Raw genomic sequence first — 19949 nt, forward strand, 5'->3', positions numbered from 1 at the left:
ATTTAGCATTTCTCTTTGATCACAAAGACTTCATTGTTGCTGAACTCAAGTGACCGGTGTAGCCAATAATCTTCTTTTTTTACCAGCAGTTCGAGACTTGTGCATAACTTTTTGGCTTAATAATTCTAAATTGTTTATAATATAAACTAGGGAAACAATGTTTGTTAAAAACGTTTTACTGTGATATTGTAATGTAATCTGTACACTTTTTGTAGTGAGGCCAATTTTCCCATATAATTATACAGCCAGAAGAGACTGTGTGTTGTATTCAAAATGTCCTTTAACATTTTCAGTAATGCCCATGACTTTTAAAAGAGGTCATTCATTATATCACATGATGATTATGCAGAATAATCTGTGGTAATATTATAACAAAAGATGCATTTTATAAATACTTGAAAGCATGTTAACAGATATGTCAGTTAGACTAAATACCTTTGATACATGTACTGATTTTATATAAATCTTTAAGTTACTGCTTTAATATTTAATTTTTTTAATATATCTGGGAGTGGCAGAGAAAAGGCTAAAAACTGAAACCAACTTTAAATTACATTTCCTCCCTCAAGTTAAGGCCTCAATATTACACCCCAACCATTGTACAATTTGTAACACCAGTCCTTTATTAGCACTTTACCTAGACACTTTTCTTCAAAGCAACATACCGCTCAGAGAAAACAAAAGCATTTCACGTTGGACAGACATAAATGCAGACATATGACTTTTGAAGTACAGTCAGTTTTTCTGATACATTACTGTTTAAACCAGCATACATCAGTCAGGGAGCAACAAACAAAATGAACAGAGATAACATTAAAAGCATTATACGAGGGACAGCATATAGAATTCACAGGAAATACAAAGAGATATACTGTATGCCACAATGTAAATGTATCAATGTGATGGGAGATCTGAGAGAACCGAGTCTGAAAGAGATGTGTTTTACATTTACATTTATTCATCAAGCAGACACTTTTCTTCAAAGTGACATACATCTCATAGAAGAACACATAAGACACATATTGTAAGTGTCCTGTTTTAAGACCCTTCCTGAAAGTTGAATCCTTATCTCACATCACACTCTGCACAACTGTCCAGGGCACAGTGACATCCCACCTGGACTACTGCAACTCTCTCCTGTCTGGCCTTCCTGCTACTGCCATTAGATTCTACATCTGATATAGAACCACGTATCTCCCCTCCTTGTCTCTTTGCATTGGCCTCTTATAGCTGCCCAGATCAAATTTAAGACCCTGGTTATGGCCTGCAAAAGCATCAATAGAAGTGCTCCCAGTTATTTACAAAACTTGATCATCTGCTACACCCCAACCAGACTGCTATGCTCTTCCACATCTGCCCACTTGGTTATCCCACACACGAAAGGTAAAGCACGAAGGTTCTCGGTTCTGGCTCCATTGTGGTTGAATGATCTGCCCCTCTCACTCAGAACTACTGAATCTCTGTCCACATTTAAGAAGGGTCTTAAAACTCACCTCTTCCAGGGTACTTTAAGATACTTAAGTTAATATAGAAATAAGAAACCTTTCGTTAGGCAGACGCAATATTCTAGGGCAGTCAAGTAGGAGTTTCTTGGGTTTTGAGGTTATCAAACACTAATAAAGTCATACAGAAACCTAAAGGGAGGGTCCACTTATGCTTCCCATTTCTGCATCTTCAAACTGTTTAATATGCTGAGCGTCGGGATGAACTGAAACGGTGTCTTTCATTAATCCTCCACGTGGGGAGCTGTAGTTCCAGATAAGCGGAAAAAGAAATTGGAGTTTGAGTGTAACACTGAAACATGACCCCTGGAGTGAAATGGTTCCCCTCGCTCAATGGTCCGTGTGTGTACAGTACTCTACGCTCATCATGTCGGGCGTTAGGAAGCCCAGGTCGGTGGCAAATCCTCTGGACTTGGCCATCAGCACTCCCTGCGAACGGATTCTGAAGGAATGCCACGATATGTATGTGGAGGGCGACAACGGTAAAACAAATTATTAATACTATTGTTGAAATATTAACAGTTATCAATTGAAAACCGAGAGAGATCGTCGTCGTGTCGACTCGATGTCTCCGAAGGTCCAACTTACTCGTGGCTGTCTGCCCACATCACATGCCTGTTTTAACAACTACAACAACAACAGAACAGTCTTATGTACGTACAGTTTTTATACCGAAATGCACGGTTATTACTTGGCCATTTTATTTTACGAAACACAAACATGCACATTTTTCATACTAGCGTGTGTAAATGATAATTGATATGCGCCCCCTAGGACGTGATTGTGAATGCATAGATCATGCCATCTACAAATACTGAACAGATGCAAAGTAATAAGACAGCGCTTGTGATACTAAAACACCAGCGTTCCGCACAGTACTGTACTGTGTGCTGTGACAGGCTGTACACCCACTCCTCAGGCTCAGTAATGTTACACTTTTAAAACCAACAACAACATGTCATCATGACAAAAAAACCCTATCTCTGCCGAACAAATATGTTATACACACACACACACACACATTTTCTGAACCGCTTGTCCCATTTTTTTGGGGTCGCGGGGAACCGGAGCCTACCCGGCAACACAGGGCGTAAACCGGAGGGGGAGGGGACACACCCAGGACGGGACGCCAGTCCGTCGCAAGGCACCCCAAGCGGGACTCGAACCCCAGACCCACTGGAGAGCAGGACCCGGTCCAACCCACTGCACCACCGCACCCCCAAAATGTTATATTTTCATCCAATGTAAGGAAGATTTTATATTATTGAAATGCATATCTTGCTCGAAATCATGTGCGCACGTGACGTCATGGCAGACGGACTGTAGTTCGAGCGGGAACAGATGGGTTTATTCAATAATTGTAGTTGAGAATTGTGAGAAAGATGTAAAATCTTATGTTCAACCGCTGTGGGAGTTGACACAGGGATAATGAATGCCTGTGGGACAGTGTGTGTGTGAAAGTTATGGAAAGCTTGAGAAAGAAGGGTTAAGCAGGCTGGGTTCTTGACGAGAAAGCTCCTCACCGAGGGCATTACTGTATTTCCATTGGTTCGCACCGATATCTGGCGTTGCGTGCCGGGGTGCAATAAACGTTCGTAATAACCGCTGGCCTTGCGTCCTTCTGTATAACCATCCGAATCCGGAGCCCCGCTTTAAATTACAGTAATATTGCTTAGTGCTTTTATATTATAGTTGTGTCACTGCAATACATTTAGATTTATGCATTTAGGAGACGCCTTATGCAACTTGTACACAAACATGCATTCCACAAGAGACATGAATAATTTTTTGGTAAATGTGTAAATATGTTGTACTTTTTTACTGTAGTTTACACTGATAAAGTTTAAAGTTGAAAGTTTACACTGATAAAAGGCAGTTGTGGAGTAGCCCGAGTATACATTACAACATTACATTACAATTATGATGCTTAAATTATACAAAAATATGTAGCACAAATTTATTTTTAAGAATATTATTATTATTATTATTATTATTATTATTATTAACAACTATTATTATACTACAATATTTGGGATATAATGCTTTCAGAGTGTCATGACCTTGTTTTAAAAAGTACAACATTATTTTTTCCAAGTTCTTCAGAGTTTTACTGTTATTGTTGTTCTTTGTTTACATTTATGCATTTGACACTTTTCTCCAAGGCAACATAGAGCTCAGAGTAAACAAAAGTAAATTCTGAAACAAACTATAAACACAATATGTTAGTATTACTTTATACTGTGCACTCACAAAGAGCAGTTGTTGTGTAACCCCTCTGGTGAATTACAGTTAAGGTGTTTAAATTAGGAAAAAAAAAGTATTTTATATTGTATACATTTAGAACAGCTACTTATTTATTCATTATAAGTAAATAGTTTACTAATTATTTTTAATTAATTGTTTGTTACACCAGATTTCAGTTTGGAAGCAAATTCTTTAAAATTTTTTCTGTTATGACCGGACTCTGTCCTTTCATGAGTACAAATGTGTATAACATGTAAATGTTGCCCTGTACAGCTCACTGACTATGGTTGATAAGTGGCTTCACTCTACAAACCCTTGTGTTGCTTATTATTTTAACTCAGTTGTAAGGTTATTACTTATTTATTCTTGCAGGTTTGGTGAAGATTGCAGCAAACCTGGGCCTAACACTGCTTCCACCCTGCAAAAAGATCATTGTTATGATAATGGGGAACCACTCTTCAGGGAAGAGCTCCTTCGTTAACTGGTAATTGGAAAGTCTGCTCTCATCTTTGATGCGAGTAAACTGAAGTCACTGCTTAAAGTCTGATTAAGTAAGACTTAATGAGGTAAACAACTACAGATGATTGAAATCCATATTATCCATTATTGCTGATGTTTAGTAGTGGGAAGTTTTAGGTCTACAGGTAATGCAGTAGTCGAGGCACAGGCTTGTATTTCTACCTGTCTGTCTGTCTGTCTATTCATGCATGCTTTTTTTTATTGGTTTCATGTACAACATAGGGTCAAGACATCATACAGATAGTACACATACAAAAAGCAGATATGTCTATATACAAAGAGTGAGGACTCGGGGTCAAAAGGTTACAATTTTTCACAGGTGTAATCATATTGCACTTTCCAATAACTTCCAGAAAAGTGTCCAAATATTCCGGGATTCAATAGAATTATCATGCAGATTGTGTCAATTTTTCACACTGGAGAAATTTAAACACTTATGTCATCCACATGTTTACAGGGGGAACTTCAGATGTAGACCACAGCATTAAAATTGATTTCTTCTGCCAGATATGTCAGAGTGGATAGTCTGTATACCACAACATCATCAAAACAGGAGTTTGGATTGTGATTTAACAAGAGAATAGTTGGAGAATTTTTTTTTTTCTTAATGTTTTCTTGGATTGTTCTGTGAACTCCAGTGCAGTAAACTTTTATCTTATTCCATTCACAGAATAAATGTATCAAAGTGCCAGGAGAGGCTTTGCATTTAAAACACAGCTGAGATGTTCCTAGGAACATCCTATAAAGGTCCACTGGAGTGAAATAAAGTCTGTGAATGAACTTGTTTTTTTCCTGGGTGTTGAGGGAGGTACAGGCAGGAAAGACTTTAGCACATATAAATATCTATTAGTGGTGACTAAAAGACATGTGAAGGTCCTGTTTACATTTATTTACATTTTTACATTTACATTTATTCATTTAGAAGATGCTTTTCTCCAAAGCCACATACATCTCATAGAAAATACAGTTTGTGCATTACCTTAGGCGAAAGAGACATAGCTGCAGATGTGACTTTTAAGTACAATTGGTTTGGTTCCTTCGCTATATGCACCGACGTTCATCACACAAGTAGCTGCATAAAATTTTTTCCAGAATATCGCCCGTTCCTAAACACCTTCCTAGTATCCCCCCCCCCCCCCCCCCCCCCCCTTTTTTTTTTTTTTTGGAGATACATATAACCATTTATGTTACGTTGCAGGAGTGGCTCTGTAAAGGATTGATCCGAGCATGATCATGAACAGTTATACCTTACGTGAACTTAAGAGAACATGGGCGAAGTGAGTCCGGAAAAGATGAGTTTTAAGACCCTTTTTAAATGTGGACAGAAATTCAGCAGTTCTGAGAGAGAGGGGTAGGTCGTTCCACCACAATGGAGCCAGAACCAAGAAACACTGCGCTTTACTGTTTGTGCATGGGACCACCAATCCTGCAGACATGAAAGAGTAGTCTGGTTGGCATGTAACGAATGATCAAGTCTTGTATATAGCTGGGAGCTGTTCTGTTGACCCATTTGTAGGCCATAACCAGGGTCTTAAATTTGATCTGCGCAGCTATGGGAAGCTAGTGTAGAGAAACGAGTAGGGGAGATACATGCGAACGCTTTAGCAAGTCAAAACACAACTCGGACAGCAGCATTCTGTATCAGCTGTAGAGGTTTGATGGCAGTAGCAGGAAGGTCAGACAAGAGAAAGTTGCAGTTGTCCAGACAGGCTGTCACTATGGCCTGGACAAGTAGCTGGACAGAGTCTGTTGTGAGGTAAGGATGGATCCTGTGTATGTTATGCAGGATGTATCTGCAGGTCTGAGTTGTGGCTTTGATGTGCTGAGAGAAAGATAGACTTGAGTCAGTCATCACTCCCAGACTCTTAGCTGAGGAGGTAGCCAAAATCAGTGAGTTGTACAGTTTGATTGCGGGATTGTGACATGAAGACAGGCCAGCTGGGAGGTGTAGGATCTCTGTTTTGAAGAGGTTGAATTGGAAATGGTGATCCAAGCAGAGATGTCCAACAGGCAGGTAGCGATGCATGCAGAAATGTCTGATGGTCCAGGTGGAAAGGAGAGAAAGAGCTGGGTATCATCAGTGTAGCAGTGGTATTTGAATCCATGGGAGGCAATGACAAGGCGGAGGGAGGAGGTATAGATCGAGAAGAGCAGAGGACCCAGTACTGAGCGCTGCGGGGCACCAGCTGAGAAAACCAGTTGTTTCCAAGATACCCTCACTGCATCAAAAAGCCAATACCAGCCCTTGATAAAATGGTATGTAAATGCAGAAATTATGCCGTTAGAGCTGTGTGGTGTATTGAGCTGTTTCCCAACTTTTCTGTCCATAATCTTGTTTGCCTTTTCCAGGGGAACGGTAAAGTGACATGTTGTAGATATTTATAGAATCAACTTATAGAGTTGTAGAAATTATAATTTATAGTATCTGGTAGGGTGAATTTACTTCCTAAAAGGTTAAGGCTCACCAGTGATTGATCTACAAATAAAAATTAAATTTCTAGACCCCTTTAGACAGCAATTTCTGGAGCCCACCTTGGTGAATAGTTGGAGGTTGGCATCTTCAGGTCAAGTCAAGAGTCAAGAGAGGCTTTATTGTTATTTCAGCCATATGCAACGGTACACAGTGAAACAAAACAACATTCCTCCAGGACCATGGTGCTACATAAAACAACACAGTTGGCGACACAGACTACATAAAGTACACATGTGCAAGACTAATGCAAACAGTGCCAGACATTACAACAATTTATTAAAACAGGACAGTGATTACTTCAACAGGACAATAGTTCCAGTGTCAGTCTGAGTATTTAGGAGTCTTATGGCTTGGGGGAAGAAACCATCACACAGTCTGGCTGTGAGGGTCCGAATGCTTCAGTACCTTTTGCCAGATGGCAAGAGGGTGAAGAGTTTGTGTGAGGGGTGAGTGGGATCATTCACAATGCTGGTGGTCATGCAGATGCAGTGTGCAGTGTAAATGTCTGTGATGAAGGGGAGAGGGACCCCAATGATCTTCTCAGCTGTCCTCACCATCCACTGCAAGGTTTTGTGATCCAAAGTGGTACAGTTACCAAATCAGGCAGTGATGCAGCTGCACAAGACATCTTTCCAAACGATAAGAGTGTTGAATACGGCACAATTTTTGGATAAAGACCAGATCTTACGAAATTTCTGAATGAAAGGCAAAGATCTTAGCAGCCTTGGGTGGCATGAAGCAGGCTCTATACCTAGCCACAGAGACTGGTCTAGCCTGGAACCAATCGATCATTTGTTTAATCTGTGCAGCCCAGTATCCATCCATCCATCCATCCATCTTATTCTGTCCCACTTGTCCTAAAAGGGTCACGGTGGCAGCAGGGAGAGCAGAGAGGCCCATCCACCCCTGTTCCCCGGAACTTCCTCCAGCTCAACCTGGGGGATCCCCAGCCGTTCCCAGGCCAACTGTGAGATATAATCCCTCCAGAGGGTCCTGGGCCAACCTCGAGGCCTCGTCCCAGTTGGCCGTGCCTGGTATACCTCTAAAGGGAGGCGCCCAGGGGGCATCCTTATCAGATGCCCGAACCACCTCAACTGGCTCCTCTCAATGTGGAGTAGTAGCGGCTCTACTCTGAGTTCCTCCCGGATGTCCGAACTCCTCACCCTGTCACGGAGAGTGAGTCCCAACACCCTGCAGAGAAAACTAATTTCAGCCGCCTGTATCCGCGATCTTATTCTTTTGGTCATTACCCAAAGTTCATGACCATAGGTGAGGGTAGGAATGTAGATCGACTGGTAAATGGAGAGCTTCGCCTTATGGTTCAGCTCCCCCTTCACCACTACAGTCCGGTACAGCGACCGCATTACTGCTGCCGCTGCTTCCAGTCTGCGGCCGATCTCACGCTCCCTTCTCCCCTCACTCGTGAACAAGACTCCAAGATACTTGAACTCCTCCACCTGGGGCAAATTCTCTCCCCTTACCTGGAGGGGGCATGCCATCCTTTTCCGTGAGAGAACCATGGACTCAGACTTTGAGGTGCTGATCCTCATCCCAGCCGCTTCACACTCTGCTGCAAACCATTCCGGTGCGTGTTGGAGGCAACCCTGTGATGGTGCCAAAAGGACATCATCATCTGCAAAAAGCAGAGAAGTCACCTTCTGACTCCCACACAGAATGCCCTCCTGGCCTCAACTGCGCCTTGATATCCTGTCCATGAAAACCACAAACAGGAGTGGAGAGAAGGCACAACCTTCGTGGAGTCCAACGCCCACATTGAACAGGCCTGACTTAATGCCGAATATGCGGACACAGCTTTCGCTCCGTATGTACAGAGACCGAATGGCCCGCAGTAGTGACCCCGGTACCCCATGCTCCCTAAGCACCTCCCACAGAATTTCCCGGGGAACACGGTCATAGGCCTTCTTCAAGTCCACAAAACACATGTAGACTGGATTAGCAAACTCCCATGCCCCTTCAAATATCTGTGAGAGGATAAAAAGTTGGTCCATTGTTCCACGGCCAGGGCGGAAACCGCATTGTTCCTCTTCAATATGAGGTTCAACTATTAGCCAGAGCCTCTTCTCCAGCACCCCGGCATAGACTTTCCCAGGGAGGCTGAGAAGTGTGATAGCCCGATAACTGGTACACACTCTCCGGTCCCCTTTCTTAAAAATAGGGACCACCACCCCAGTTTGCCAATCCAAAGGCACTGTCCCCAAGGTCCATGCAACATTGCAGGGGCGTGTCAACCATGACAGCCCTGCGATATCCAGAGCCTTAAGCAGTTCTGGGCGAATCTCATCCACCCCCGGTGCTTTGCCATTGTGGAGCCTACCAACTACCTCAGTGACTTCCACCAGGGAAATGGACTCTGACAGCCCGAAAGCCTCAGGCCCTGACTCCTGTAAGGGAGGTATATCACCTGGGTTTAAGAGTTCTTCAAAGTGCTCCTTCCACCTCCCGACAATGTCCTCATCAGAGGTCAGAGTTTCTCCACTCCTGCTGAACACAGCTTGAGCGAAACTCCTCCGACCCCTTCTGAGCTGCCAGCTGGTTCTCCTGAACCTTTTTGAAGCTGACCGATAGTTGTTTTCCATGGCCTCTCCAAACTCCTCCCTTGTCCTGGATTTTGCTTCTGCAACTGCAGCCGCTGCTGCCTTTTTCGCCTGCCGGTACCTGTCTGTTGAGTCAGGAGTCCCCAGAGCCCTAAAGGCCTCCTCCTTCAGCTTAACAGCTTCCCTCACCACCGGTGTCCACCAGCGGGTTCTCGGGTTGCCGCCTTGGCTGGCATCAACAAGTTTTTGGCCACAGCTGTGCCTGGCTGCTTCCACAATGGAGGTTTTGAACAGGGTCCATTCAGACTCCATGTCCCCTACCTCCTCTGGGACGTGGGAGAAGCTCTCCCGGAGGTGCGAGTTAAAATCATTCCGGACAAGGTCCTCTGACAGTCGTTCCCAGCACACCCTCGTTAAACGTCTGGGCCTACCGGGTCTGTCCATCAGTTTTTCCCTGCCATCTGATCCAACTCACCACCAGATGGTGATAGGTTGACAGCTCAGCACCTCTCTTCACCCGAGTGTCCAGAACATGTGGCCTCAAGTCAAATGAAATGACTACAAAGTCGATCATTGACCTTTGGCCCAAGGAGCTCTGGTACCAAGTACGCTTATGAGCATCCTTGTGTTCGAACATGGTGTTTGTTATGGACAAACCATGGCTAGCACAGAAGTCCAATAACATTTCACCATTCTGGTTTAGATCAGGCAGGCCGTTCTTCCCGGTCACCCCCCACCAGATTTCCTAGTCATTACCAACGTGAGTGTTGAAGTCCCCCAGCAGGACTACGGAGTCTGTAGGTGGAGTCCTGTCCAGAACCCCACCCACCCTCTCCAAGAAGGCCGAATACTCTGAACTACTGTTTGGTGCATAAGCATGCACAACAGTCAAAGTTTTCCTCTCTGCAACCCTAAGTTGCATTGAGGCGACCCTCTCGTCCACCGGGACAAACTCCAACTGTATGGCAGCCAGCCGGGGGCTTATGAGTATCCCCATACCTGCGCGGTGCCTCTTACCCTGTGCAACTCCTGAGTAGGAGAGAGACCACTCCCTATCGAGGAGTTTGGTTCCAGAGCCAACACTGTGAGTGGAGGTGAGCCCAACAATATCTAGTTGGTATTTCTCAACCTCATGCACCAGTTCCGGCTCCTTCCCCCCAGTGAAGTAACATTCCACGTACCAAGAGCCAGTTTCTGCCGCGAGGGGCTGCGACGCCATGCACCACCCCGCCCCCTCCTGCTGACTGGTACACATTGCTCCTGACCCCCATGATGGACCTTGCAGGTGGTGGGCCCACATGGCCCCCCCACGATGCCTTTTCGAGCTGAGCCCGGTTGGGTTACATGGGCTGCCCGGCCACCAGGCACTCGCCTAGGAATGCTACCGCCAGGCCTGGTTCCAGGGGTAGGTCCCGGTGACCCTATTCCGGGCAGGGTAAACGTTTTTCGGTTTTTGTTTTTCATACGGGTTTTTTGGATCATGTTAGTCTGGATCTTCACTCCAAACCTGTTCGCCTTGGGAGACCCTACCAGGAGCATAGTGCTCCCGACAACATAGCTCTGGAGATCCCTAGATCGCGCAAGCCCACGCCAAGGCCCCGATCCAGGAAGGGGCAGCCCAGTAGTAAATCTCATACTTGGTTCAGAAGCCCCACCCTTATCTTTTGGATGATAAAGTTTTGGCTAGCGAAAATACCAGGTAGAAGTAAGAGGGGTATTCAGTTGCATAGCCAGTGATTTAGAGAGATTTTAAGACCTGAAAGTCTACTACAGTGGGATATCATCTTCAGTACTGCTGTTACTGATGTTTCAGGGTGACTCAGGAGTAAGAGTATGTCATCAACATATAGAGAAATGTTATGGTCTTCTTCAGTTACATCAACAGAACAGATCATTGAACCCATACTCTTCCTGTGTCACATTTACATTTATTTATTTAACAGATGCTTTTCTCCAAACCAACTTCCAGTGAACTCTACGTAGTGTTATCAGCCCACACACCTTATTCACAAAGGTGACTTATACTGTGAGATACACTACTTAAAATGGGTCACTCACCCATACGTCAGTGAAACACACTCTCTCTTTCACTCACACACTATGGGTGAACCTGAACAGCATGTCTGTACTCTGGAGTACCCGGAGGAAACCCAGGCAGACACAGGGAGAACATGCAAACACCACACAGACAGAGGACGGATCAAACGCACGTCCTCTCTGACCACATAGGCGCTGCACCAGGATACAGCTGCACTACTTGCTGTGCCACCATGCTGCCTGCTCTTCATGTACTGTAATACTAGATATGTCTTCATTGGTTCTAATAGCTTCTGCCAAAGGTTCAGTCATATGTGTGAATAGCAAGGCGGACAGGGACAGCCTTGTCGGCACCCTCTTCCAACAGAGAAGTTATTTGACAGAAAGCCCGATTTGTTAATTTGCATTCATTGTGACAAAGGATTTGAATGTAAGAGCTTAATTAGGTTCTTAAAGTTGTTACCCATCTATCCATGCCTGCAAATAAGAAAATCCATTCTGTTCTTTTAAATGGCTTTTCAGCATCGAGAGAGATTATAAGAGCTGGTTCTTGTGCTCTAGCAATGCAGTTTGTAATTTTTAAGGCATAACGTACATTATCGGAACTGAATCTGGCTTCACAAATCCGGTTTGACCAGATTTAATGATGTTTGGGAGGACAGTCCCAAGCCTACGTGCCAGCATTTTTGTTAAAATTTTAAGATGTGTTCTGCAAAGTAAATGAAAGCAGGAAAGTTCTCATGGATTTTTCTCTTTTTTGTCTTTTTTAAAATTAGACTTGTAATTACATTTATTTACTTAGCAGTTGCTTTTCTCCAAAGTGACTTCCAGTGAACTCTTTAGTTTTATCAGCCCTCACGCCTTAGTCACCAAGGTGAATTATGCTGCTAGAAACAATACTTATAATGTCTCACTCATCCATACATACATAGACTAAAATAAGCTGAATTCCAAGAGTGGGTGATATGGCCGTCTGTCTTATTAATTAGCGGGATAAGTCAAGAGCATTCTTCGGGCCAGAATTTCTTCTAAATTCAACTGGGAAACCGTCAGGGTCTGGTGCTTTACCAGAAGGCATTAATTGAATAGTGTCACAAATCTTCTCATTACTAAATGGTGAGTTTAAGACATAACAGTCATCATGTGAGACACCAGGCAGTCAAACATTCTAAGTATGATTCTATTTCATCTGTTGAACCTTGCCCCTCTGGGGAGTAAAAGGACCTATAGTAGTCTTTAAAAGTGTCACCAATGAATCATATGTGACTACACCTGTCGGTGTGCATACAGCTTTAATTAACCTCTTGTTCTTTTGCAATTTTAGCTGATAGGCCAGAAAATGATTAGGTTTATTCCCATGTTCATAGTAATGCTGAAGCTTTTTAACAGGGTGGCACAGTAGCAGAGCGAGTAGCGCTGCTTTCTCGTAGTGCCTTGGTGTTGCGAGAGAATGTGGGTTTGATCCCTGCTCAGTCTGTGTGGGGTTTGCATGTTCACCTTGTGTCCGTGTGTTCCAGTTTCCTCCCACAGTTCAAAATGCTGTTCAGGTTCCCCCATAGTGTGTGAGTATCGGAGAGAGAGTGTGTTTCACTGATGTATGGATGAGTGACCCATTGTAAGTAGTGTATCTAGCAGTGTAAGTCACACACACACACACACACACACACACACACACACACACACACATCATCTGAAACTGCTTGTCCCATGCAGGGCTGCAGGGAGCCGGAGCCAGGGCATAAGGCTGGAAGGGGAGGGGACACCCAGGATGGGACACCAATCCATTGCAAGGCACCCCAAGTGGGACTTGAACCCCAGACCCACTGGAGAGCAGGACCCAGTCAAACCTACTGCACCACTGTGCTGCTGGCAGTGTAAGTCACCTTGGTGAATAAGGTGTGTGGGCTGGTAACACTACATAGTATCCCCTGTAAGTTGCTTTGGAGAAAAGTGTCTGCTAAGTGAATAAATGTAATAACACCATCATCCCACACCTCCTCCTGACCAAATTAACCCAACTCCTGTGCCCACCTCCATCTGTCGGTGGATCACCAACTTCCTGACAGACAGGCAGCAGCTAGTGAGGCTGGGGAAATGTTCATCCAATACTTGCATGATCAGTACTGGTGCCCCCCAGGGATGTGTGCTCTCCCTGCTACTCTTCTCCCTGAACACCAACGACTGCACTGCAAAAGGCCTCTCTGTCAAGCTCCTGAAGTTAGCAGATGACACCACACTCATTGGCCTCATCCGTGATGGTGACGAGTCTGCTTAAAGACAGGAGGTTAAAGAGCTGGCTGTCTGATGCAGTCATAACAACCTGGAGCTGAACAAACTCAAAACAGTGGAGATGATTGTGGACTTTAGGAGGAACACCTCAGCATTATCCTCACTCACCATCATGAACAGCACTGTGGCAACAGTGGAGTCATTCAGGTTCCTGGGCACCACCATCTCACAGGACTTGAAGTGGGAGTTCCACATAGACTCCATTGTGACGAAGGCCCAGCAGAGGTTGTACTTCCTTCGCCAGCTGAGAAAGTTCAACCTGCCACAGGAGCTACTGATACAGTTCTACTCTGCAGTCATCGAGTCTGTCCTTTGCACTTCTATAACTGTCTGGTTCGGCTCAGCTACAAAATCAGACATCAGAAGACTACAGCAGATAGTTCGGACTGCTGGAAGAACCATCGGCACACCCCCCCCCCAGCTCTCCAAGAACTGCACTCGCCCAGAGTCAGTAAAAGGGCTAGCAAAATCATTCTAGACCCCTCACATCCATGCCACTTCCTCTTCGAACCATTGCCATCTGGTCGGCGCTACAGAGCACTGAGCACCAGGACAGCCAGGCACAAGAAAAGTTTCTTTCCTCAGCTCAGGCCATCTACCTCATGAACAGCTAAATCCCCCCTAGAGAGTAAACCAGTGCAATACACAACGCTATTTATATTTATAATTATATCTATTTATCACATCATATGTCTTACTCACATTCCCTTGCATTTGTATAGAACATACCTGTACATACATATAATGTCTAGTGACTATTTTTTGTATATTGTGTACTTTATATATATATTTTTTTTATCCTTTATTCACATATTCTATCTTCTCATCTGTGTCTTGTCACTGTCATTCTGTCTGTGCTGTGGAAGTTTCTCTCACCAAGACAAATTCCTTGTATGTGTAAACATACTTGGCAGTAAAGCTCGTTCTGATTCTGATTCTAAACCAGCTGATAACTTGGCCTTCAGCTTAGTTTGTCGGTTCCAGTTCTTCTGGGTTGGAGAATGTTTGGGTTGTTGCTCTAGGTGCTTCAATTCTAATTAAATTTTTTTATATTCCTTTTCTCATAGTGATTTCTGATAGGAGTCTTTGGAAAAGATTAGACCCCATATTGTGGCCTTAGGTGCATCTCATACAGTAGCATCTGAGATTGAGGACTGATGGTTATCTTGAAGATATAGGTCCATTGCCTTCATGAGTCTGCCTACAGAAAGCTTCATCATCCAGAAGAGGAGTTCAGTCTCCTTTGTTCAGTGGTGGGCAACGTCTCTTGAATATCAGCTTCTAAAACACTGGTCTATGTTCAAAGAGCATGGATGGAGCCAAAAAATGCTTTTTGGGATGAAAATATTATCTATTTTGGAATAAGAATTATACAGGTTGGACACATCTGAGCTGGGGTGGGAAAGTGAACCCCTGGTACATTTTCTGTGTGGAGAATTACTTTGTGATGGCAAATCACGGGGGAGTCGGCAGAAAAAAAGGTCCAAAGTGGAAGCTGCATGTGCAGAAATCATTTGAGTGAAATATTGCTCTCGGTGGTCTTTAGCAAATCCACGATTCCCATCTTATTTTGTTGGAATTTATTTTCATTTCTGTGGCACAACAGGTTTTGGCGTGTGTCCGCTGTGTGGCAGATTTGGGGTTCAAGCCCCGCTTGGGGTGCTTTGCGGTGCACTGGTGTCCTGGCTGTGTCCCGGCTGTGTCCCCTCCCCCTGCAGCCCTGCGCCCAGTGTTGCTGGGTAGCCCTGGCTCACCACAACCCCGCTTGGGACAAGCAGTTGTAGTCATTGTGAAAGTTGGACTGTTTATGTGAACATGTGAATCCTGGCTAATGTTAATGCTTATTTTATGCAGACATTATTATGTCTCTGTCGGCAGTACTTAGGCTTTGTTATGTGAAACTCACTATGCATCCTAATGCTTGCGTCCTATAATAATTGTAGCCTTAGTGTTCCTGTGAATTGTTAAACATGCAGCTTGGGAAGAAAATACCAAGAATTATTGGAAGGCTTTAACTTAAAGTTAATTGCATCGTAACTACAACATGCAATGCATCCCACTCTGCCACCACTGTAACTATGTGTGAGCAGTCCAGGGCAGTGTAGATTGGGACAGGCAAAAACAGTAAAAAGACTGGGATGCCATGGTGACATGAATATTTATTGAGCCACTGTATTACTACTAGGGGGGTGCAGCGGCGCAGCAGGTTTTCCTTGTGCCTGTTCTCTGGTGGATCTGGGGTTCGAGTCCTGCTTGGGGTGCCCTGCGATGGACTGGTGTCCCGTCATGGGTGTGACCACTCCCCCTTCAGCCTTGCTCCCTGTGTTGCCGGGTTAGGCTCCGGTTTGCCAAAACCCTGCCTGGGACAAGCGGTTTCATTCAATGTGTGTGTATTACTACTACATAAATATACACCCTTCCTTCTTTCTTTTTCCCCTAGGCCATAGCCCGACCCTTTTGGTGTCAACAGGGCATGCATTACACACCATATTTGCCTTCTCATCCACTTTGAGTTACGGTCTTTTAATGGCAAGAATGACATAAGCCTAGGCATTAAATTCACCACATCTTTAAAGGGACAAGTCACCTGTTACAAGCCCAGGTGTCTCTTGGTGATATCAGGTGATGAGTGGTAACAAGGGGCCAACAAAATCACACGTGGACTAAGTGCAAGTTCTTTTTTAATGTGCTAAATGCAGGTATTCTGGAGATTATTTATAATATTTACAGAACACAAAGGCACTTTCCAGGGGAAAAGGAACCAAGATGATGACAAAGCAAAGAACTTAGGAAGACCAAACTAAACTGTCTAAGTTGATAGACTAGCTGAGCTACAAAACTAGACAAAACAAAAGGGTCTTCAGCATCTAGAATGCCCTAACTAACCTACTTTACCTACCAAAAACCAAAAGTACAGGAGGTGGCACTCACCTTTTGGCCAATGTGTCTAAACAGGAAACTAAAACCTACGTGTTGGATATGTAGGTCACATGACATGTTTTTCTGTCCACATTTTTCCTAAGACAACAACACAAATTCAATAAAAACTAAGCATAGTGATAAACCAAAGAAAGAATGACAAACATGCAAAGCAACAGAGTCAATAATACAAAGACAAGTACAATGAGAGAAAAGTCTGGATTTACTTGGTAAATGGTAGGGGTTTTAACATGGCAGACCCTGGTGGTGATTGATCCAAAATGGTGGAAAAGATGATGATGAACAGGGATGACAACCAATGATAGACAACGGACCTGTAAAGGAAGCAAAAATACAGAAATACAGAAAGGAATAATGAAACACACCGCAAGCCCGTACAGTAGGTGATTTGGGATTATGTTCTTGTGTGAGGGCACTGGGCCCAAATCACTTTGAGGTTTGCTTGTATTCCTATAAAAGCAGGATTACAGTTCTTAATATGGGGCCAAAATGTTACAGGTTTTATATTTACCTTCGTGATCATGGGTGTTACGGATGTCCACAGGTAGCACCATTACCTTGTACACCTAAGGCAGAGTTTTCGAGTTCTCACTTTAGGTTGTGTGGGTTTTGTCCTTTTTCTCTAGTTTTTGCTTCTCTTACCAAGGGCATAGATGTTAAAACATTATTTTAATTTCACTACCGTCAGATCAGCCATTTCTCACAGTGAATGGATAAGTTGTTACTGGGAGTGGATGTTCTGGTTTCTTAAATTTTTCTTTTTGCAGATTTTTGTGTGAGTGCATGTTTCTTTGTAGAACCAACTGCCTGTAATAAATATTTTTTTCCCAGGTATGTAGAAGAACACATTCAGAAGACAGGAGTGGCAATTGAAACTCAAGGTTTTACCTTCATCACAAGTGGCCGGAAAAGAGAATCATTGACAGTGAGTAGTCAGTGAGAGTGGCATGACTGTTCTTCAGGCTTGAATTTCAGATTTATTTTTGCTTGCACAGATCTTAACAAATGCTTGGTCATGACATTTATACTGTCATATTCATTTATGCATAAATGGGAATAAGAATCATACTAGACAGAAGCACAGTGTTAAAATTTCTGCTGTGTTCTGTGAATCTGAGGAAGACTACAACAGTGCTTCCAACTGAACCACACGGGGCACTGTTCTGCGCGTTTCTGTCCATTTCCTTTTATTGCTTGTGGAAGCAATAGCCTGGAACTGTTCCAATAGCACCACCTCTGAGTGGCTGCCACAGGGCTTGCATCATACTGTAGGACAGCTTGATTGCCATGAGCAAGGCACTGGCCGCCCTTCTCTGCGGCAGACCCCCCAGCTGGCACCTCTCCCACCCCCAAAGCAGAGCATTCTCCCTAAGACAGATGAGGATGAATAAATGCTGTTGCAGCTTGCTGTGGCCCACAGGCCCGGAGGATTATCTGGGGTTGCATGATCGGCGGAACAGCATATTGCAGAGCAAGCTGTTTGGGGATACGAAGAGCCCCCTTGGTCCCCCAGACTGTCTTCACATCTCACATTTTTTTTTTTTTATGACATCTGTTTCCCTCCCTCTCTCCATGCAGGGCAATGCAGCTCTCCACTTGTACCCTCATTTCTGGCCTCTTCTGGCTTTTAAAGGTAGGAATGCATCCACTACTTTCCATCGTTTAGGAGACCCACTTTACCCCACTCGTGTAATGTTTGATAACACAGTGTGTGCAGTATTTTGTGAGTGCATGGACAGTGGATAATTTTCATTTTCATCTTTCATTTTTCTATAAAATTTTCATGTTTTTTCAGTTTGTTTCATGTCTTGGATTGAATTTATAGCAGTCTGACAGTTTCAGGAAGCCTTCCAGGTGATGAAATATGCACCTTTTGTATTATCTGTCACTTATGACTACATATCTCATGAAAGAAATATGGACTTAAATACTAAAACTGAGGTCACCGATGAAACTTAACTTACAGTATAGTATTTAATACAGATTTAATAAAGATTATCTGAATCATCTAAAAGGCTGCCAAAGAGAAATTTGTTTCAGGAGCCTTTTACATGATTGAAATAATACAAACATAGTTTCAATGTCTTTTATTTGAACTCCAATTTGTATTAATGTGGCTATGTTAATTTGCAGCGGGCAATTAACCAGTCAACATAAGCATATCATAACATAGCATAACATCATTTAAGAATCATGAATCAGCAGCTATGTCTCTTTCTCTTAAGGTAATGCACAAATTGTATTATCTATGAGATGTACATCGCTTTGGAGAAAAGCATCTACTAAATGAATAAATGTAAATATAAATGCATATAACTTTCTCTTATTGTTTTTAGTGTTTGTGCGTCCTTTTTATGTCATTCCTCTGGCTTTTATGTATATAGGTAGAATTTATTTGTGGCGGACTGGCGTCCCGTCCTGGGTGTGTCCCCTTCCCCCTCTGGCCTTACGCCCTGTGTTACCGGGTAGGCTCCGGTTCCCCGTGACCCTGTCTGGGACAAGCGGTTCTGAAAATGTGTGTGTGTGTGTGTTATTTGATTTAACTCAATGACTAATGTCCATTTATTCAATTACTGTGTCTCGTAGCCCAGGGGTTTTTAAACTAGGGCCCATGGACCCCAGGGGGCCACAAGAGGGAGCTAGGGATCCGCAGAAAACTTGACAGGAAAAAAAAAATTACAATAAGATATTTTTTTTCCATAATTTATTTTTTAACCTAAAGATGTTTATAGCAAAATCTACATATAGTTTTGTGATTTATAAGAGTGGTTCCTTGTAATGTGTTTATCCCAAAATGCTTTGCGGTCTTTACGTTTTGCACTTTTGCACACTTGGCATGTGCTAAGACGCTGTACATGATTGGCGAAGCATTATTACCAGTTACTAAAGACAATGTCAGGGAGTTATTTGGAGAGGAAGCGGCATGAAAAGTAGATTGTGTGCCTTTGTCAGACAATAAATGTTAACAGACGCATAGGTGACATGGCCAATGATATTGCTTCGCAGCTTTTACAACAACTGCAGGCCAGTGAATATTTTAAAGCACTGCAGTTGGATGAAAGTACTGATGTTGTAAATCAAGCACAGCTTATGGTCTACATTCGTTTCCTCGATCAGGACAAATTTATCGGGGAACTTCTTTTTGTAGACTCCCTGAAGGCAGAACTACGGGGCAGGACATATTTAATACGATGGATCAATTGATGACGGTCAATTCAATAGACTGGTCTTGGTGTGTTGGAGTGTATAGTACTGACGGTGCTACTGCTATGACCTTACGGTAAGCGCAGCGATATGTGTTGTGACTCTGATCAAAGAGAAAACGCCCACAACGCTGTTGCCACACACTATATGCTTCACTCTGAGGCTCTTGTGGCTAAACACTGTAAA

At 43.6% G+C, this 19949-nt stretch overlaps 1 protein-coding gene across 2 annotated transcripts in view; it reads left to right on the top strand.

Moving 5' to 3' along the window:
• Positions 1–1813: 1813 nt before the first annotated feature.
• Positions 1814–19949, top strand: part of LOC108927306 (uncharacterized) — a 35282-nt gene continuing 17146 nt past the window's right edge. The window contains exons 1-4 of one of the 2 annotated variants that reach the window (XM_018740531.2): positions 1814–1984; positions 4119–4230; positions 17391–17484; positions 18138–18192. In XM_018740531.2, coding sequence (XP_018596047.1) covers positions 1819–1984; positions 4119–4230; positions 17391–17484; positions 18138–18192 — 427 coding nt within the window. In that variant the 5' untranslated portion in view covers positions 1814–1818. Of the gene's footprint in view, positions 1985–4118; positions 4313–17390; positions 17485–18137; positions 18193–19949 lie in introns of those variants that run through there. The other variant, XM_018740532.2, reaches the window with a different exon arrangement.

Source organism: Scleropages formosus, chromosome 12, assembly GCF_900964775.1.
Source record: "Scleropages formosus chromosome 12, fSclFor1.1, whole genome shotgun sequence".
NCBI classification, from domain to species: domain Eukaryota; kingdom Metazoa; phylum Chordata; class Actinopteri; order Osteoglossiformes; family Osteoglossidae; genus Scleropages; species Scleropages formosus.